We start from the raw sequence: 21,967 nt of genomic DNA on the forward strand, positions 1-21,967 counted from the left end.
GGGCTCTCTGTGTATTGGGGAGGGGGGGGGCTCTATGTGTATTGGGGGGGGGCTCTCTGTGTATTGGAGGGGGGGGCTCTCTGTGTATTGGAGGGGGGGGGGCTCTCTGTGTATTGGAGGGGGGGGGCTCTCTGTGTATTGGAGGGGGGGGGGCTCTCTGTGTATTGGAGGGGGGGGGGGGCTTTCTGTGTATTTGGGGGGGTCACGTCTTTGCAGAACAATTGCTGAGCTGTCAGGATATGCAACACATGTATTCAGTCAGCATGGCCTGTATTGATGAAGAGGAACAGTAAAGCGCAATCACTGCGCAACCCCATGCATGTAATCTGTCCCCCCCCCCCCCCCCCCCCGTCCATATAGACTTAGCAGGAATCCGTTTTTATTAAAGCATTAAAAGATATTGATAGGAACAGACGATTGCACATTCCTGTGTAGCCTCACTAAGATCGATGTATGGCGGGCGCTCGTCGGAGTGCGCTGACTGCGCACATCTTGGACAGTCGTGCTTTGTTTCCCATGATCCTCTGCAAGTCTTTCAGGAAGAATGGAGAGGTGCTGATGTTTGGCTATTGAGGTCTTCAACAATTTCCTGCATCCGATACATTGTATCCCCTCTGCACCGCCCGCCGCGTCCGCTATATACAGAGGGCAGGAAGTGCTATGACACGCGCCATCCCCGGGTGGGGGCAACGACATATCACTGTCCCTGGGGGGGGAGACACATATCTGTGGTGTGTACAGTACTACAGTGATATTTCCACCACCCCAATTCCTGCACCATCATGTCTCAGATCACCCCAATTCCTGCAACTACATCCCTCAGATCAACCCAATTCCTTCACCCCCCTCAGATCACCCCAATTCCTGCAACACCAGACTACCCCAATTCCTGAACCTTCATGCACCAGATCAACCCAGTTACTGCACCTTCACCCCCTCAGATCACCCCAATTCCTTCACCCCGCTCAGATCACCCCATTTCCTTCACCCCCTCAAATCACCCTAATTCCCGCAACACCAGACTACCCCAATTCCTGAACCTTCATGCACCAGATCAACCCAGTTACTGCACCTTCACCCCCTCAGATCACCCCAATTCCTGCAACACCAGACTACCCCAATTCCTGAACCTTCATGCACCAGATCAACCCAGTTACTGCACCTTCACCCCCTCAGATCACCCCATTTCCTTCACCCCCTCAAATCACCCTAATTCCCGCAACATCAGACCACCCCAATTCCTGAACCTTCATCCCCCAGATCACCCCAGTTACTGCACCTTCATGCCTGTGATCACCCCAATTCCTGTACCTTCACTCCTCAGTCCACCCCAATTCCTGCACTTACCCTCCTCAGATCACCCGAATTCCTGCATTTTCGCCCCTCGGATCACTCCAATTCCTTTACCTTCATCCCTCAGATCACCCCAATTCCTGCACATTCCCTCCTGAGATCACCCCAATTCCTGCACATTCCCTCCTGAGATCACCCCAATTTCTGCACCTTCATCCCTCAGATCACTCAAATTCCTGCACCTTCATACCTGAGATCACCCCAATTCCTGCACCTTCATACCTGAGATCACCCCAATTCCTGCAACTGCATCCCTCAGATCACCCCAATTCCTTCACTCCTAAGCTCACCCAAATTTCTGCACCTTCACTCCTCAGATCACCCCAATTCCTGCAACATCAGACCACCCAAATTCCTGCATCTTCACTTCTCAGATCACCCCAATTCCTGCACCTTCATTCCTCTGGTCGCCCCAATTCCTGCACCTTCATTCCTCTGGTCGCCCCAATTCCTGCACCTTCACTCCTCTGGTCACCCCAATTCCTGCACCTTCACTCCTCTGGTCACCCCAATTCCTGCACCTTCACTTCTCTGGTCACCCCAATTCCTGCACCTTCACTCCTCTGGTCACCTCAATTCTTGCACCTTCATGCCTTAGATCACCCCAATTTCTGTACCTTCAGACAATAACTTTAAAGCCCTAATATAGCCTTTATGTTTAACTTTGATGTACGGTAATCAGTTACACATTTTTGCCTGGCTGTATCTCTGTCTGTGACCCCATTGGGGAGATTTTGCCTCCCTTCCTGTCCTGGTGACACCTGCACAAGGTATAGGAGAAGAGGTTGTCACCAGTGCAGCAAGACCCAGACAGCCATAAAAACCCCTAATCCCTCCCCCCACTCCACTTAAAGAGTTTTTTCTTCTTATCCATTATTATAGAGATTTCCCGTCACTTCCTGTCCTGAAGACCATTAATGGGGGAAATTATAATAAATTCTGTGAATTCAGTAAATGTTCAGATACACAGAATGTCTCTGGAATGTGAGTGATTGGCCTCTGCTGGGACCAGAGATCTCAGGAAAACAGAACTTTAATAAAACCTCCCCAGCCGTGGGAAGAGGAAGCGTCTAAAATGTCCAATATGGGGTAATCGGCGGTCCTGATTTCGTTATTTATTTTGCTGTTTTTTGTGGGAGGGAAAAGCACCCAGCGGCCCGCGATTGAGGAATAATAAAAATAATTTTTACCCAATTTGTTTTCCAAAAATTGGCCACAGATTTGTAGCACCACCTTCAGGACGTCATTTGGTACTGCGAGCTGCAAAACCACAGCTGTTGCTCTCAATACAGAGGAGCATTTGTTTTTCTTTTTGTCATTTTGTCATTTTGTAATTTAAAAATAAATATTATCAGAATTCACACCCAACACCTCCGCAGCGAGGCATGAGGCTTCTATAGGCTGCAAAGACAATAAGGGAACGGGAGAGAGAGAGCCTGGGATTGCAGACTGTGATTGTAACATAAATCAAAGACCAATCCGTCACCAGATTCCATAACTTATTATTCATATTTGTTGCTAGAATCGCCGGCTACACAAAGAATAAACCAGCCAAAAATAAAACCTAATCGTGTAAATAAATATAGAGGGATCTACAAAACACTGGATTGGAATATAAGGGGCATTCACAACCTTCTACGCACAAGATCACCTTTATATTATTCCCTTTAAAAATATACATTTATTAAAGTTTTTAAAGTGATATTAAACTTGCCTACACGGCACTATCCACCCCCCCCCCCTTCCCTTTCCTGTCCAGGCCAATTGTCAGCTTTGAAGCGCTGTCACACTTTTAAATAATAATTGCAAATGCAACACTGTACCCAAACAACCTTTTTAGCATTTTATTGAGACAGATAGAGCTTTATTTTGGTGATATTTTAATTTCTGCTGAGTTTTTATTTTTTTTTGCTAAACAAACAAAAAAAAAAAAAACATTTTCTGTTATAAAACTTTGTAAATAAGCAATTTTTCTCCTTCACTAATGGACGCTGATGAAGCTGGGCTGATGGGGTGGCACTGATGGGCCCTGATTGGCAGCACTGATGGGCCCTGATTGGCAGCACTGATGGGCACTACTAATTGGCACCGCTGATGGGCCCTGATGGGCGGCACTGATGGAAAGCACTAATTGGCACCACGGATGGGCCCTGATTGGCACCACGGATGGGTCCTGATTGGCACCACGGATTGGCACCACTGATGGGAAGCACTAATTGGCACCACTGATGGGAAACACTAATTGGCAGCACTGATGGGCACTGGTTGGCAGCACTGATGGGCACTGATTATCTGTAAAGGTATCCCCTGTAAGGAAATGCAACTGATCAGCTCTCCTCTCCGCTGTCAGTGTGAGGAGAGGAAAGCCGATAATCGGCATTTCCTTGTTTACATCTGATCAGCTGTGATTGGACATAGCTGATCACATGGGTAAAGAGCCTCGTCATCGGCTCTGTACCGGGATCAGTGATGCGCTGTGTCCCAGGGACAGAGCACACCACCGATCTCCGCACGCCCAACGAGTGGACGTCGTCCCAGAACGAGAATGCTCCCACCTGCCCGTCATTTCACCATGCAGCTGGCGGGAAGCAGTGAAACCCAAAAGCAAACATTTTATTTTTTGCAGTTTACCAGTTCTTAGATGTGGTGGCTGCATTCGTTTTCCTCTTTTTTAGGCTTTCTTTTCTTTCTTTTTCCCCTGGTGATGTGGCCAGTAAGTCTTAGTTGGCGCCCCCTTGTGTTCTTCTGCTATATTTCAGAGATTGATTGCTGTCCCTTGGTGGAGCTGCCTCCTTTTGTGCCCATGCTTACCCTAATTTCTGGAGTTTTGCTCATTATCCACTATTATGGACTTGATATTATTTAAGCTTCATTATATGGACTTATTGAGGAGGCTGTGTGGTTTGCAACCCTAAATTACATTGGTAATTTTTATTGTTTTTAACAGAACAAGCTGACTTGCAGATGTAGCAGTTAGAGCAGAGGTCTTCAAACTATGGCCCTCCAGTTGTTCGGGAACTACAATTCCTATCATGCCTTGTCATGTCTGTGAATGTCAGAGTTTTACAATGCCTCATGGGACGTGTAGTTACGCAACAGCTGGAGGGCCGTAGTTTGAGGATCCCTGAGTTAGAGGATCGAAACTCGAAACAAACCGTTTACCACTGATAGGGGTGCTTGCAATGATCAGCTTTTATTTATTAATGTAAATTCTTTATGTTAACCACTTAAGCCCCGGAGGATTTGGCTGCTAAAAGACCAGGGGGTTTTTTGCGATTTTTTTTTTTTTTTTTTACTGCGTGACTTTAACGGACAATTGCGCGGTCGTGCGATGCTGTACCTAAACGAATTTGACGTCCTTTTTTTCCCACAAACAGAGCTTTCTTTTGGTGGTATTTGATCACCTGTGCGATTTTTTTTTGATCATGCGCTATAAACAAAAAAAGAGCATCAATTTTGCAAAAATAACAATATTTTTCACATTTTTTTTATATGAAATTCCCCAAAAAAAAATGTAAAAATCAAAATTTTTTAACATTTTTGGCCAATTTGTTTTATGCTACATATGTTTGGTAAAAAAAATCGCAAAAAGCGTATTTTGATTGGTTTGCGCAAAAGTTATTGCGTTTACTAACAAAGGGAAAGATTTTTGTCATTTTTGGTGTTTTTTTTTTTTAAACGCGTAATGGCTGCGATCTGCGATTTTTTTTTTTTTTTTTCGGTACTGCGACATTGCGGCAGACAGATCGGACCCTTGACTGACATTTTTGACACTTGGGGGTACCAGTGACATTACTGCAGTAATCAGTGCTATACATATGCACTGTTACTGTAAAATGACACTGGCAGAGAAGGGGTTAACTTTATTGGACAGGGAGGGGTTAAGTGTGTCCTAGGGGCGTGATTCTAACTGTGCAGGGACATTGCTATTGGTGTAAAAACAAAGATCAACGGTTCTACATAGTAGAACCGTCTGATCTTCATTTTTAAACAGGGAGAATGACAGGCAGCTTGTTTACATAAGCCGCTCCGCCTTTCTCCCTTCACAGGAGCGATCGTAGTGTGACCGGCGGACATCGAGTCCGCCAGTCACACGCACTAACTTGTCTGTGAACGAGCCGCGGCGGGCGCGCGCCCGCCCGCAATCGGCTCGCAAGTCAGTGACAGGCGAGTGACGTATCCATACGTCACTCTGCCTGGCCGGGGCTGACCGCCGCAGTATATAGTCGTGCGGCGGTCGGCAACCGGTTAAAAGGAAAACAAACAGTTGATTATAAAGTGTGAGCTGGAGATTGGCTTCAATTTGTTAGTTTATCTAAATCTGCTAATACATCTAACACTCCCCTCCCCCCAGACTGATAATGCTGTGGTATGCTGTGCTCCTTCATCCAGAGTGGGGGCACTCGAAGGGCTCTTTCACACGGGCGATCCGAACAGATCCGCCTGTCAGTTTTTTAGGCGGATCTGATCGGATCCTCCATGCAGCTCTATGGGGCAGCGGATGTCAGCGGAGACACCTCCGCTGACACCCGCTGCCATCCGCATCCGATCCTGTGCGTGAAATCTGGACGGATGTAAACCCTATTTTTCCATCCGTTCAGTAATCGGAGCGGAGCGGAGCGGATCTGATGAGAGCGGACAAGCGGTCCGCTCTCCTCCGATCCCCCATAGAGGGCAGCGGGGGGCTGAGACACCTCCCTCTCCGCTCTGCAAGCGGAGACGGAGCTGTCATCCGCCCAGCTCAGCGGGGATCGCGGATCGATCCCCGCTGAGCAACACGGATCCGCCTATGGAGGCGGACCGTGTGAAAGAAGCCTTATACTGGTGGTGTGTTACTGGCCAGATCACCTAGTGAAAACTGGAAAGCAGGCCTAAAAAAAAAAAAATAATGCAGCCACTGCATCTAATGATTGGTAAGCTGCAGACTGAAGTGTAAAGATGCAGGAATCGGGGTGTTCTGAGGACTGTTGTGCAGGATTTGGCTGATTTGAGGAGTAAAGGTGCAGAAGTTAAAGCTGATCTGAGGTCTGATGGTAAAGAGATCTAGATTGATCCAAGGTGGGAAGGTGCAGGATTTGTGGTGATCTGAGATGGGAAGATGCAAGTTTTGGGGTGATGTGTGCAAGGCCCAGGGGACTTCCACTCGGTGTTTCACGTCTCTTGCCACCATCTTCCTGCACCTCCTGGGGGACATACCATCCCCCTGGGCTGAAAATGTAGGTAGCTACTATGTGCACTACTCTCCATAAAATAAAATAACAAATGAAAATAAATTTGAGTACACTGGTATTACTTTAATTCAGTATTTTCTTAATATACAATACATGTGCTTAGGTAAGGGGTTTAATACTCTTCTAGTGGAAAAGACTCAGGTACTGCTAAAATTCCACGGATTAGGGGGAGCAAATTACTTGCTTTGCACCGGGTGCTGACAAACCACGCTACGCCACTGGCTGCAGTATATTACAATTTTGGTTTTGGATTTAATACTGCTTTAATCCCAAAGTTTATTTTCATCTGGCGATCCAGCCAGGAAGTCTGTTAGGTAGGCTATATGGGGCGCTATTATTTTTTTTAACAGCAGCCCTGGTCGTGTACATTGCAATCTTCCTAGGTGCTGCGTTCTGTCCTTCGGGTCATGTTTGGTCCTATGCGTTTGCATTTTTTTCTTTGGGCTGATTTGGGTCCTGTGCATTGTGTCTGCCCTAGGTACTGCCTTCTGTCCCTATGTGGCTGGTTTGGTCCTACGCGTTGCGTCCTTCTTAGGTGCTCTAGTTGGTCCTGTGTGTTGCATTGCGTTTTGGGTCTGTGTGTTCTGCATTTTGTTGGGCTGACTCCGCCATTCAGGTCTGCAAAGAGAGAGAATAACCAGTCATTGTGAAAAACTACATGGGGTTGTTATAACGTGTGATGTGTGTGTGTGCACCCCCTTGTGGCAAGCAACAAATATTAAACTTTAAGTGCCAGTAACCGAATATGAAGACTGCCGCGCTCCCAGCACCGAAATGAAGCGTAGGATGGCCTCAGCCAGCACTGTTTTTTTACAAACTATGTCCCTTAGCAATGTTTTGCCCCACCCACCAGTGTATAGTCAGACTAAGCCCTGGTGGATGGGATGAAACATGTTGGATGGGGCATGGTTTGTAGAGCAGAGCTGAATAGGACGAAATGCGTCGGCAGGGGGCCTGGTTTGTGGAGAAGAGATAGATATGGTGAAATGCGTCAGTAGGGGGGGGGTCATGGTTTGTGAGCAGAGCTGGCTTAGGCAACCCTACACTTGTATTCACACTCTGGTCTGGGTGGGAGTGCGGTTTTCTTCATATACTCAGATTCTGTCACTGCTGGATAAGCCCGCCTGTATACCGGCACCCCTATTTCAAGGGATCGATCTCTCTCGCCTTAGAGCTGCGCTCCAAGCTCTATTCTTGGTTGCTTTAAGAGCTAATGTAAAGCATAAGTACTAAAGAACAAGTGAACCCAAAAATTAGGACTAGGTTTACATTTGGGCGTTGGGGGAACACGTGCAAAATCACAAACTTTCCAACGACACAAAACGTAGTGCCCTTTTGCAGATGCATAGGGGTCCCTTTAAATCTTAATGGCACCTTAATGCATCTGAGAATGCGCATGTTTCCGTGCACGTCAGAATGAATGGTGCCAATGCACGATGCATTTCTGTGTGGTATGATTTCTCAAAGTGGCCAGGGGCTTCTTCTTAAATGTTTCTCGCGCGTAGGGCAGCTTACTGAAAGGATTGGGCTGCCCAACACGTGATGAGTGTAACCCCATGCGCATGCACAAAGTGTAAACCTAGCCTAAATAAAGCAATTTGTTTTCTAAGTGTAGATTTATTGATCATGTAAAGGCTTGACAAGGGCCCCCCGAAACGCGTTGCCACAGAGGTTAGGCAATTTTTATATAGAAGTAAAAAAAAAATATTAGTAATGCATTGATGTCTAATAACAGATATAATGAGCAACAGTATAACCCAATATGCAATCAGACATAAAAATACAATCCATGGCAATTCATAAGGAATTACGAAGTATCATAACAGGTTGACAGGCGAGGTCCAAAAACTCAACTTTTTGGGGTGTCAAACGCCCCCGTGACGGTACTCACCGTCACTGGGAGTGAAAGACAGATACTTAATGGTTTGGATTGCTTCAAGTGGAACAGTAATATTTGTCAGCAATATCTCTCAAGAGATGTGAAGATTTGATCCCACTTTACACTGTGAGACCTGTAGCCTGTTGCCATGAAGTCTGGGACTCCTAAATAATCATAGCAATACGTAGATGTGTATTCCATGTACTTCAATGTAGGAGACAGACAGACTGTCATTGGCAGTCCTGTCCTATTGTCTATCTATTGAGGTGGAATGTGGATTGTGTTAAGTCTGCCTGTTCCGTTGTTAAATGTTAATGACCTCACATTGTTCTGTCCAGATGGCTAGATAATTAGTTCAGGTTAATTCTGTTTCTTTATACAATTTCATCTGCATATGATCATGTAATCAGGCAACCCCTGACCTGTGTGTGGTAATATGATCAGGAGGGGGAGGTCCCTGCTGTATATAAATTCTGTGTGACTGTTCAATAAAGAGTGATTCCAGTACAAGATAAGTTGTTGGCTAGCTTTGTATGGGGGCGGCTGGGAAAATCTGGTATATATGTTCATGACTGCAAGGAAGCCGTATACTGACAACAACAAGACAACAACAAACACAGTGTGGCTCAGCGGTTCCGCTACAGACCCATTCTAAGAGGTCCTCCTTGTGAAAGTTGGGTTTCTAAACTTGGCCTTTCAACCTCTTATGGTACTTTTAGTAGTTCCTTATAAATACAATGTATGAGTCCATATGTCTGATTGCATATTGTGTTACATTGTTGCACATTATATCTGTTATTAGACAGGAATAAGTTAGTGTTAGGAATTCCTTTTTGACTTCTATATAATTTTATAATATTTATAAATGATACAATTTGTAAAACATAATCATTTCTGGTGTGTGTGTGTTCTTGTTGGGGGGTAGAGGATGACCCCCTTTTAAGTTTTTTTTATAACACCCCTATAAATGATACATTTATGCTTCCCATGTATGATGTGTTGGGGACAAGCTAACTGTCTGCTGATGTCTGGCTGCCTTTCCTCACTGCTTGGCTTATACGTCCTGTGCTGTCTCTTCTGTTTGTCCCCCCCCCGCCCTGCCCCCCCGCCTGGCTGCAGCTGTCCCCGGACCTCAACAGACTGAAGGAGAGATATAGCCGCACTAAGAGAGACCTCCTGGCTCTGAGGGTCAGGAGAAGAGATGTCCGAGAGCTCAAACAGAGATATGACTGTAAGGTACAGCCCGCCGTGTCACCGGCCCCTCCGCCATCCGCCATTCTCATCATGCATGCCTTCCATCGATCATCTTCACCATCCATGTGTGTGATGTCACTGCGCATCTGACCACTGTCACCTGGGTAACTGGCGCTCAATAATTGTCCCCCCAACAAAATCTTTTTATTATTGTTGTAAAACATCTTTTAGTTAAGAGTAAAATCAATCAAAGCTGAATTCCAGACAAATACACAGATGAAATGCATATATTTTCCCGTCCAAGGGATTTGAATTTCTGTCAGTCCAGACCCAAGATTTACACAGCTCTGCCGCACAGCCAGGTGTGTGGCACTGCTTACAGATTAGGATTACAACAATGTCCTCTCCCCACACCCAGCCTGGTGACTAGGCAGTGAAGGAGCAGCTGGAGACTGAGGCGGTCACACCTCTGTTCCTCTTCAGCTCACCTGATTTGGTTCCAGCCCCTCTCTCTCCCTCCCCTTCCCTCTCTCTCTCCCCTTCCCTCTCTCTCTCCCCTTCCCTCTCTCCCTCCCCTTCCCTCTCTCCCTCCCCTTCCCTCTCTCCTTCTCCTTCCCCTTCCCCTCCTTCCTTATTTATTTTTCTTCTTTCTCCTGTCTTTCTTCTTCCCCTTCTCATTTCTCCTTCCCTCACTCCTTCCCCTTTCTCCTTCCCTCGCTCCCTCGTCCTTTCTCCTTCCCTCGCTCCCTCGTCCTTTCTCCTTCCCTCGCTCCTTGTCCTTTCTCCTTCCCTCGCTCCTTGTCCTTTCTCCTTCCCTCGCTCCTTGTCCTTTCTCCTTCCCTCGCTCCTTGTCCTTTCTCCTTCCCTCGCTCCTTGTCCTTTCTCCTTCCCTCGCTCCTTGTCCTTTCTCCTTCCCTCGCTCCCTCGTCCTTTCTCCTTCCCTCGCTCCCTCGTCCTTTCTCCTTCCCTCGCTCCTTCTCCTTTCTCCTTCCCTCGCTCCTTCTCCTTTCTCCTTCCCTCGCTCCTTCTCCTTTCTCCTTCCCTCGCTCCCTCGTCCTTTCTCCTTCCCTCGCTCCCTCGTCCTTTCTCCTTCCCTCGCTCCCTCGTCCTTTCTCCTTCCCTCGCTCCCTCGTCCTTTCTCCTTCCCTCGCTCCCTCGTCCTTTCTCCTTCCCTCGCTCCTTGTCCTTTCTCCTTCCCTCGCTCCCTCGCCCTTTCTCCTTCCCTCGCCCTTTCTCCTTCCCTCGCTCCCTCGCCCTTTCTCCTTCCCTCGCCCTTTCTCCTTTCCTCGCCCTTTCTCCTTTCCTCGCCCTTTCTCCATTCCTCGCCCTTTCTCCATTCCTCGCCCTTTCTCCATTCCTCGCCCTTTCTCCTTTCCTCGCCCTTTCTCCATTCCTCGCCCTTTCTCCATTCCTCGCCCTTTCTCCATTCCTCGCCCTTTCTCCTTTCCTCGCCCTTTCTCCTTTCCTCGCCCTTTCTCCTTTCCTCGCCCTTTCTCCTTTCCTCGCCCTTTCTCCTTTCCTCGCCCTTTCTCCTTTCCTCGCCCTTTCTCCATTCCTCGCCCTTTCTCCATTCCTCGCCCTTTCTCCATTCCTCGCCCTTTCTCCTTCCCTCGCTCCCTCGCCCTTTCTCCTTCCTTCGCTCCTTCACCTTCCTCCTTCCTTCGCTCCTTCACCTTCCTCCTTCCCTCGCTCCTTCACCTTCCTCCTTCCCTCGCTCCTTCACCTTCCTCCTTCCCTCCCTCCTTCTTTAAATTTTAAATTAAGAGAACAGTCTGGGGTGATAATGCTGATGCTCGGAATGTACAGTACAATAAATAAGTGTTGTCCTCCCAGGACAGGAAGTGTGTTACTGGCAGGATCACCGGGTCAGAACAAGGGAGAAAAAAAGAAAAGTAATGCAGCCACCACCAAGAACTGGAATGCTGAAATCCATTACCTGTTAAAATACACATTAATGCATGCTGAAGTGTCAGTAATTTTGACTGAGAGGCCACTTTAGCATGCCATAAGCACTGTATATGGTGCCTTAAGGGCTTTTGCAGCTTGATGGGTGGGGGTGATAGAATTTCCAGAGTTTTAGGTTTTTATTTCTCATTTTTTTGCAGCAGACTGGCCTCTGGCCTCACTAAAGCTCATTTTTATCCTGATAATCCGGCACCAGTTGTAAATGGCGCGCATTAATGCTGCTTTTTATTGCTCTACGCTCAGTACAAATATTTGTAGAGAAACTCCAATTTTTAAGATGCAAATTAAAAAAAAAATAAACAAAATCCACAAAAAAAAAAATCAAAACAAAATTATTCCTGATCTGTGTAAGGAGGACTTGGAAGGGTTTTGGTATCGCCTTGACACTGGAAAATGCCAGCTCTGGTCATGTGACTCGCGCAATGCGTGTCGCAGTGTTGGTAACGTGTAAATAAATCACTCGAGGTTCCTGGTGCAGATCTCTTCATTATGTCTGACAAGTAAAACCTAATTTAATGACTTAATGATCCATCACAGATAGATAGTAAACTTAATAATAAGGCCCGGGGGAGCCATAGGCACTCTGCCGCCATATGTACTGCACTCCTCCGCCCGCTCGCTTCTGGAGAGCTCTGCAGTCATGTTCAGCGCTGCATGTGAATGTGATTTTCATCTTCCGTGTACGTCCATCACCATCCTTCCACTGCTCTGTGCCATCAGTTTGTGCCTGTTCTTCTCTGCAGTCCTAGATGGCATTCATGTTTTATTATTCCTTGTCAGTGCAGTTCTGTGGCACTGCTCTATTCCCTGGATTCTGACTCTGTGTGGCTCTGTCCAATCTCTTGTACCCAGCTATGTGTGGCTCTGCCCCCTTCTCTTGTACCCAGCTATGTGTGGCTCTGCCCAATCTCTTGTACCCAGAGGTGTGTGGCTATGCCCCTTTTCTTGTACCCAGATGTGTGTGGCTATGCCCCTTCTCTTGTACCTGGCTGTGTGTGGCTCTGCCCCTTCTCTTGTACCTGGCTGTGTGTGGCTCTGCCCCTTCTCTTGTACCCGTCAGTGTGTGCCTCTGCCCCTTCTCTTGTACCCATCAGTGTGTGCCTCTGCCCCTTCTCTTGTACCCGGCTGTGTGTGGCTCTGCCCATTCTCTTGTACCCGGCTGTGTGTGGCTCCGCCCCTTTTTGTACCTGGCTGTGTGTGGCTCTGTACCTTTTCTGACACCCGGCTGTGTGTGGCTCTGTAGTTTCTCTGGCACCCGGCTGTGTGTGGCTCTGTAGTTTCTCTGGCACCCGGCTGTGTGTGGCTCTGTAGTTTCTCTGGCACCTGGCTGTGTGTGGCTCTGTAGTTTCTCTGGCACCCGGCTGTGTGTGGCTCTGTAGTTTCTCTGGCACCCGGCTGTGTGTGGCTCTGTACCTTCTCTGGCACCCGGCTGTCTGTATCTTCTCTGGCACCCGGCTGTGAGGGGTTCTGCTTTCCTCTTTTGTACATATGTGTGTGTGTCTTTGCCCCTGTGTGTAATTCTGTAGTAGTTAGTGGTGTTTGATTCTGCCCCTTCTCTAGTACCCGACTGTGTGTGTTATTGTGCCCCTTCTCTTGTATCCGGCTGTGTGTGGCTCTTTCCCTTCTCTTGTACCCGGCTGTGTGTGGCTCTTTCCCTTCTCTTGTACCCGGCTGTGTGTGGCTCTTTCCCTTCTCTTGTACCCAGCTGTTCGTTGCCTTGCCCTTTTTTTCTGGTACCCAGCTGTGTGGCTCTGTCCACTTTTCTGATACCTGGCTACATGTCTGTCACTTCTGTGGAACCCAGAAAGGTGTGACTGTCTTCTTCTCCAACATCCATCTAAAGGTTCCCCCATTTCTATGTCTGTCAGACTTTGTGGTGCCCTGATAAAAGCCGGTGGGGCGTAGCACTCTCTTACGGTACCTGGTTGTGTGATGGAGTCTCCTTTTTTGGTTGGGTGATGGTGCCTTTTACTACTGGTTGGGTGATGGTGCCTTTTCTACTGGTTGGGTGATGGTGCCTTTTCTACTGGCTGGGTGATGGTGCCTTTTCTACTGGTTGGGTGATGGTGCCTTTTCTACTGGTTGGGTGATGGTGCCTTTTCTTCTGGTTGGGTGATGGTGCCTTTTCTACTGGTTGGGTGATGGTGCCTTTTCTACTGGCTGGGTGATGGTGCCTTTTCTACTGGTTGGGTGATGGTGCCTTTTCTACTGGTTGGGTGATGGTGCCTTTTCTACTGGTTGGGTGATGGTGCCTTTTCTACTGGTTGGGTGATGGTGCCTTTTCTACTGGTTGGGTGATGGTGCCTTTTCTTCTAGTTGGATGACGGCGCCTTTTCTACTGGTTGGGTGATGGTGCCTTTTTTGTTTGGATGATGGTGCCCCCTCTTTTCTGTTTGGATGATGGCGCCCCCTCTTTTCTGTTTGGATGATGGCGCCCCCTCTTTTCTGTTTGGATGACGGTGCCCCCTCTCTTCTGGTTGGTTGACATTGTGTCCTCCCATCTCATACCTATCTGTGCCTGGCTGCTTTCCTGTCCTCAAGTTACTCTTACCGGCACAATGTAGCCTTGTGATTGAAACAATGTTTTTTATTCCCTACAGATGACTCAGCTCATGAAAGCAGCTCGTAGCGGTACCAAGGACGGCCTGGAGAAGACACGAATCGCAGTCATGCGCAAAGTAACTTTTCTACACCGCAAAGAAACGACAGGTGAGACAATAGACCGGCCTGAGATCCCACAGGATCTTTTGTGGTTCTGTTTTCTTTTTTATTAACATAAACTATTTTTGTATTGGCTAATATAAAAATAATCTTCTCTTGGGATCGAATGACATTTAGCCTCATTTAAAGGATTTGACCCTAGAACTTCCTGTGCTATCTTAGTCACTAATCAGATCCAAGCACGGACTGTAAAATTCCATCGGGATGTTAAAAATGAGATCTCATGGCATAGTTAACAGCTTTGAGAAATAACACAGATTTCGGAGTAAGGGCTTCACAAGCCAGGATGTGGCAAAAAAAAAAAAAGCAATTCAGAAAATCAAACTAGTTAGTTACATCGAAGTCTGTTGGAAGCAAAACATGTGACTTCCCAAAAAGAAGCTCATGTCCTTTTTGGAGTGACAAGCTTCAAGCGACACTACGCTCAGGTGTGAATGGGCACCATTAAAGCTTCACCCGCATTGCAAGGGCTTACTGCTTTTTTCTGTCTAGGGGACTAGGTAAAGCAATTATACTTACTTGATCGTATGCCCCGAGGCTCCTGCATACTGCTAGGCCAGTTACTGCAGCCTTCCCTATGTTTGAACAGTTTAAGGTCCTCTGATGTCATCAAGAACCAAAGCTCTGCATTGGACGTGGGGACACAGAGGGACAGTCAATTGCCAGAGCATGGGGGAGCATCAACTGCTGGGGGAGCCGAGGATCAGGTAAGTAAAACTGCTTTTACCATCCCCTAGACCAGGGATATGCAAACTGTGGCCCGCCAGCTGTTGCAAAACTACAAGTCCCATCATGCCTCAGCCTCTGGGTGTCATGCTTGTGGCTGTCAGAGCCTTGCTATGCCTCATGGGACTTGTTGTTCTGCAACAGCTGGAGGGTCACAGTTTGCATATCCCTGCCCTAGACTAAACAAGCATTTAATCCTTGCAGTACGAGCACCGCCCCACTGCATGGGAGGACTTTTACTTTTCCTGGAGCTGAGCTTTAAAAAAAGGAAATGCTTTGAAGGGCTTCTGATGAAGCTTCAAATCACATGTTGGAGGGCTTCTAGTAAACAGTCACATTCAAATGGCATAGTGGTGGGCTTCTTGTGAAGCATAAAATGGCATGTTGGAGGGCTTCTGGTGAAGCTTCCAATGGCGTGTTGGAGGGCTTCTGGTGAAGCTTCAAATGGTGTGTTGGAAGGCTGTTGGTGAAGCTTCATATGGCGTGTTGGAGGGCTTCTGGTGAAGCTTCATATGGCATGTTGGAGGGCTTCTGGTGAAGCTTCAAATGGCATGTTGGAGGGCTTCTGGTGAAGCTTCAAATGGCATGTTGAAGGGCTTCTGGTGAAGCTTCATATGGCATGTTGGAGGGCTTCTGGTGAAGCTTCCAATGGCATGTTGGAGCGCTTCTGGTGAAGCTTCCAATGGCATGTTGGAGGGCTTCTGGTGAAGCTTCCAATGGCATGTTGGAGGGCTTCTGGTGAAGCTTCCAATGGCATGTTGGAGGGCTTCTGGTGAAGCTTCCAATGGCATGTTGGAGGGCTTCTGGTGAAGCTTCCAATGGCATGTTGGAGGGCTTCTGGTGAAGCTTCCAATGGCATGTTGGAGGGCTTCTGGTGAAGCTTCCAATGGCATGTTGGAGGGCTTCTGGTGAAGCTTCCAATGGCATGTTGGAGGGCTTCTGGTGAAGCTTCATATGGCGTGTTGGAGGGCTTCTGGTGAAGCTTCCAATGGCGGGCTTCTGGTGAAGCTTCAAATGGCGTGTTGGAGGGCTTCTGGTGAAGCTTCAAATGGCGTGTTGGAGGGCTTCTGGTGAAGCTTCAAATGTCGTGTTGGAGGGCTTCTGGTGAAGCTTCAAATGTCGTGTTGGAGGGCTTCTGGTGAAGCTTCAAATGGCGTGTTGGAGGGCTTCTGGTGAAGCTTCAAATGTCGTGTTGGAGGGCTTCTAGTGAAGCTTCAAATGTCGTGTTGGAGGGCTTCTGGTGAAACTTCAAATGGCGTGTTGGAGGGCTTCTGGTGAAGCTTCATATGGCGTGTTGGAGGGCTTCTGGTGAAGTCTCAATTTGGGAGTTGGAAGGCTTCTGGTGATGCTTCAAATAGGTCAGGTCAGGCATGAACAGGGCCAAGATGGTTCCAATGTGTCCTTCCCAGGTAACTGGGCCTCAGTCTGTATACAAGGGAACTTTTAGCTGTCACTGCAATGAATACAAATAGAATCTGTCGGACTTCGATGAACTTTTATGATATGTTTATCCCTGTGTGGATGCTCTTTTAATTAATTTTAATCTGTATAAAAAAAGTGGTATTGTTTTATCCATTGAAGCTGGCTGGCATATGGACTTTGTTTCTGCTAAATGAAACCTTGCATGTGATATCCTCATTCAGAATATTGACAACTAAAAGTAACATTGTATTCATAATGTGGCTTCATTTGTGATTTGCTGTTTGCACTCTAGGAATATATTTGTTTCCTTTTCTTTAAATTGCTCAGAGAAGTCTGATAAATATGTAAATCTTCTGAAACTTATATTGGGAATAAACAAGGGTCATGGTGCCATTACCCTTCTACAGTCCTGGAGTTTTGGGGGTAATGTAGGGATTCCCTGTATCTGTAGGATGCAGTGCAGTCAGCACTGAGCTCTATGTGAATAGGGAAGTGACCCACGAGTGAAAGAATCGGAGTCAGCACACACAGTCCCCTCCTCCCTCCTCTCAGACACAACCACCGAAAACCTCAGTGTTGGTCACACCCAGCCTGGCACTGAGCACCCTATGCACCCGGCTCTGACATGTCCTTGAGGTTTGTACTGGGCCGCCGTCCCCGGAGTTCTGCAGTATGGCTCCGGAGGCGATGCTCCAGGAATTCGGTGACACAGAGAGACAGCATCACAGAGGAGAGCATCTCTTCCGGTAACCGATCCTCTTTTCCTGGGGGATGAAGATCATCATCAAGGCATATTCTCATGTTTTCTGTCTTTTAGGGGATTCAGAAGAGGAGGAAATGGGGTTCCTGGAAGTCAGCGGGCTGGACCTGGAGCTGAACCCCCCATCCGAACTCGGACCCATGCCGGAGGGGCTCAGTGCCCAGCAGGTGCGTGCCAAAACTCAAACCATTCCCTAATGTATGCTGGCCAAAAATTTAGAATTGAATAGATCAGGGTAAGGTGAGAACATTTTTTTGATGTAGCAAGCCTTGAAGGTCCAGGGTTTTTTAATGCTGGCTGTTGTTGGCGTTGACCACTCCAAGCTGTGTCCTTATCAAGCAGATTTCCCTTCACTTTCTGTGAGGTCAAATCTCCCTAGTGGGGAAACTAAGAAACTTGACCAGGGTCTGAACGTGCTACAGCCTCCCCAGCCAATCAGTGAGGTCCTGGATATCAGGAGACCTTCCCAACCACCCTTCCCACACAACAGGCACTGTGACCAGAATACTAACACTGGGATAAATACAGGGCCATCTGCAGGCTGGTGTGGTCGGTCATGTGTTGGTACACCCCCCATATTAAAAAACCTACTTTACACAGACTCCTTGATGAACTGTGTGACCTCCATGTTGCTCTTTAGCTGAGACCTCCATGTTGCTCTTTGGCTGAGACCTCCATGTTGCTCTTTGGCTGAGACCTCCATGTTGCTCTTTGGCTGAGACCTCCATGTTGCTCTTTGGCTGAGACCTCCATGTTGCTCTTTGGCTGAGACCTCCATGTTGCTCTTTGGCTGAGACCTCCATGTTGCTCTTTGGCTGAGACCTCCATGTTGCTCTTTGGCTGAGACCTCCATGTTGCTCTTTGGCTGAGACCTCCATGTTGCTCTTTGGCCGAGACCTCCATGTTGCTCTTTAGCCGAGACCTCCATGTTGCTCTTTAGCCGAGACCTCCATGTTGCTCTTTAGCCGAGACCTCCATGTTGCTCTTTAGCTTATCCCTCCAGGGTATATCCGTCAGGTCTTCGTTACTGTCTTCACCCTCTCTTTTTTGTTCCGGTGTTTTTTGTTCCGGTGACCAGTGTCACCATTGATGGGATATGCAAATATGTATGGTTGTGACTAGCCACGTCAGGGTAGGGGGATCCCCTCCTCTTTTAAATCTCTTACTCTACGACAGGAAGTGAAGGGAATGCAGACAACGGGAAAAAACTTGTTAAATCTCAATGATTACTTCATCCATCCAAAACAAACTAAAGAAGACTAAAGAAGATCTGAAAAACTTCAAGTGAAGTGTTCGCTGGCCGAGCTCTGGAGATTTTATTGAAGTGTATCAAAAATGTTTTCCTTACTTTTAGGGCTCATTTACAACTTTAACCGAATCCGAGTGCCGACCGCTTCAACGTGCTTTTTTTTTTTATGTGTTTTTGATGCTTCTGTAATGTTTCAATGAAGCCTGGCAAATGCCCTGTGTGTGGAGATTTTCTATTTGTTTTAAAGGGGTTTAGTAGAACTTATGCTCAGTAGTACCTCTCTTTCAGCAGATCCCCAGCGTATTAATACATTCATTCAGCAGATCCCCAGCTTATTAGTACCCTCGTTGAGCAGATCCTTGGCTTATTGATACCCTCATTCAGCAGATCCCCAGGTTATTAATACCTTAGTTCAGCAGACCCCCAGCTTACTAGTACCCTCATTCAGCAGATCCTCGGCTTATTAGTACCCTCATTCAGCAGATCCTCGGCTTATTGATACCCTCATTTAGCAGATCCCCGGCTTATTATTACTTTCATTCAGCAGATCCCTAGCTTATTAATACCCTAGTTTAGCAGATCACCAGTTTATTAATACCCTCGTTCAGAAGTTCCCAGCTTAATAATACCCTCATTCAGCAGATCCCCAGCTTATTAATACCCTCATTCAGCAGATCCCCATCTTATTGATACCCTCATTCAGCAAATCCCCAGCTTATTAGTACCCTTATTCAGCAGATCCCCAGCTTATTAGTACTCCCAGCTCTACCGATCCCCCCCACTCAGTAGTATCCCCTAACTTTGCTGATCCCCCCACTCAGTAGTAACCCCCAGCTCTGCTGATCCTCTGGTTTTCTGATCCTTCTCTCTGGTCCCTGCTTATTTTATTTAGGGCCGGACCTTTGATTGGCCTTCAGAGTGCTTTAAAAAATGTCATTTCAATCTCTTCACTTTGGAGAGATCTCTGCTCACTTCCTGTTGTGTGTGTGCAGAACAGGAAGTGAGGGTAAATCTCCCCAAGGGGGCGCACCAAAAAATTGACTAGGGTATTAACCCTTCCCTCAACAATCCGAAGTTGAAACAAAAAATTTTGGCTATAGATACATTTTTTATATTTGCAGTCAATTGCCCCTCCTACCTTTTTTTATTTTTTTAAAAATGTTACTTCTATACAGGCTCACCGCTTTTCGCCCACACCCGAAACACAAAGCAAATACAACCCTCGGTAGCCAATCAGCACTGACCTTTCCCTGAGCTGAGTGGATTCTCGGGGGTTGCTGCACTTTGTATGACGTTGTCGCTACTTTGTAACTCCTTTCTTAAAGTTTGTTCTGATTTTGCAGGTCCTGCGGCGTCACATTCTGACCTCTATCGTGCAGAGCGAACGCAGCTATGTGGAGTCCTTACAGCGCGTCCTGAAGGTAGGTATTACCCACGATGTCATCACTGTTATCAGCCGTTCACAAGATTAGAGCCAAAGTTTGGTTTTATTAACGACTTCTGGACTGGTAGATTTACCCCCTTAATGACCAGGCCATTTTTTTTGCAATACGGCACCGCGTTGCTTTAACTAAAAATTGCGTGGTTGTGTGATGCTGTACACAACATTTTATGTCTTCTTTTTTTTTTTTTTTTCCCAAATAGAGCTTCTTTTTTTGGTGGTATTTGATTACCTCTGCGTTTTTTTTTTTAACGCTATAAACAAAAAAGAGCGACAATTGTGGGAAAATAAATATAAATATATATATATATATATATATATATATATATATATATATATATATATATATATATATATATATATATATATATATTTTTTTTTTTTTTTTCTTCACTTTCTACTATATAACATTCCCATTAAAAAAAAAAAAAAAAAAAAATTAAAAATCTCTATTTTTTTCATCATTTTAGGCCAGTTGGTATTCTGCTACATATTTTTGGTAAAAAAAACCCCAATAAGCGTATTTTGATTGGTTTGCGTCGTTTAACAGTGGGGCCTCACTTTATAACATAAAGGGGGTAAATCTTCCGGAGCTGAAGTGGTTACCATAGCTAAACAACAGCCAATATAAACTATAAACAATCAGCCAATTAAACAACCATCTGGCAACAAAGTACATGACTTAGATATCATAAGTATAAACACATAACATCTCACAATAGTTCCATAACAAGTTAAAATGGTCACAAGATTAATCTCCTCTACAAGAGATGATCAGGCAGACAGACAGACACAATAGAAGAATGGGAATGACCTACTTAACAATAAACACATAACAAACCCCACCCCACCTCACACTATCCGGCAACAGTCTGAGACAAACTCCTACAATGTCCCAGCAGTCTGAAAAGGTGGAATTCATTTCTCTTCAAAGATTTCTTAAGGGATATTGTTTGATAAATATTTCTGTCCCAAGTAAAGCAGCTTGCAGGAGGGACACCATATTCTCTCTGACCAGGGGTGGCCCGTCCATTGGGGCTCAGGGGCGCCGCCCCCCCCCCCATCCATGGGTCCGGTCCCCTAATCTACAGAGTCTCTAATAGGCTTCAAAAAAGGGTGGGCTCAGTTCGCAGAGCACCCCCCCCCCCCGAGCCCACCCAGTTGTGTGACAATAGCAAATTAATATTCGCTATTGTCACACTGACTCTCCTCCCAGATTTACCACCATATCCTGTGTGGTCACCAGAAGAGGACATGAGCAGAATCTCTCTAATGGGAACACACAGAGGGCAAGAGGATCTAACCTAAAGTGGGTCCTCCCTTTTATTGGCCATTCACAAGATTAGATCCTTAGTCTGATTTTCTTGGGGTGTTCCCATTGGAAAGATTTATCACCATATCCTGTGTGGTCACCAGAACAGGAAGTGAGCAAAATCTCCCTAATGGGGACACACAGAGGGCAAATGGGGTCAGCAGTAGGTCACAGTACCGGGTGGGGATTCTCCTGTCCTGTCACCATTCTCATATCCATCGCCTCTTCCAGGACTACCGGAACCCCTTAATGGAGATGGAGCCCAAACTGCTGAGCGCCCGCAAGTGCCAGGTGGTCTTCTCGCGGGTGAAGGAGATTCTGCACTGTCATTCAGTCTTCCAGATCGCGCTGGCCTCGCGCGTGCCGGAGTGGGACGCCACAGAGAAGATCGGGGATCTGTTCGTGGCTTCGGTAAGAGCCGCACCAAATATCGCCTTCCATTTTCTTCCTCTGGATTAGAATGTATCTTTTGTTTTGAGTGCAATTATCACCATTTCTGAGCAGCTGCTGAGATAAAACCAGATTGTATTGTAATAATAGACCAGTCGGGGCTGACTGATAGACCTGTATTGTGGAACAGTAAAGCACTATCACTGCACAGAATTCACAGCCTGCATATATAATGAGATAATATGGCCGCTTCCATGTATATGTTGAGTTTTCAGGCGCGGTTTTCTTTCCCCACAACACAGCTGGTTGTCCCCGCTAACAGCT

General features: G+C 46.7%; 1 protein-coding gene across 1 annotated transcript in view; it reads left to right on the forward strand.

The window, feature by feature from the left end:
• The window catches only part of ARHGEF10L (Rho guanine nucleotide exchange factor 10 like), a 146,912-nt gene that overhangs the window by 69,649 nt on the left and 55,296 nt on the right, over window positions 1-21,967 (forward strand). The window contains exons 8-12 of the mRNA XM_082273488.1: window positions 9,583-9,699; window positions 14,223-14,331; window positions 17,309-17,418; window positions 19,844-19,921; window positions 21,485-21,664. Coding sequence (XP_082129614.1) covers window positions 9,583-9,699; window positions 14,223-14,331; window positions 17,309-17,418; window positions 19,844-19,921; window positions 21,485-21,664 — 594 coding nt within the window. The remainder of the gene's footprint in view (window positions 1-9,582; window positions 9,700-14,222; window positions 14,332-17,308; window positions 17,419-19,843; window positions 19,922-21,484; window positions 21,665-21,967) is intronic.

The sequence above is a fragment of the Pelophylax lessonae genome (assembly GCF_965119305.1).
Source record: "Pelophylax lessonae genome assembly, chromosome: 12".
NCBI classification, from domain to species: domain Eukaryota; kingdom Metazoa; phylum Chordata; class Amphibia; order Anura; family Ranidae; genus Pelophylax; species Pelophylax lessonae.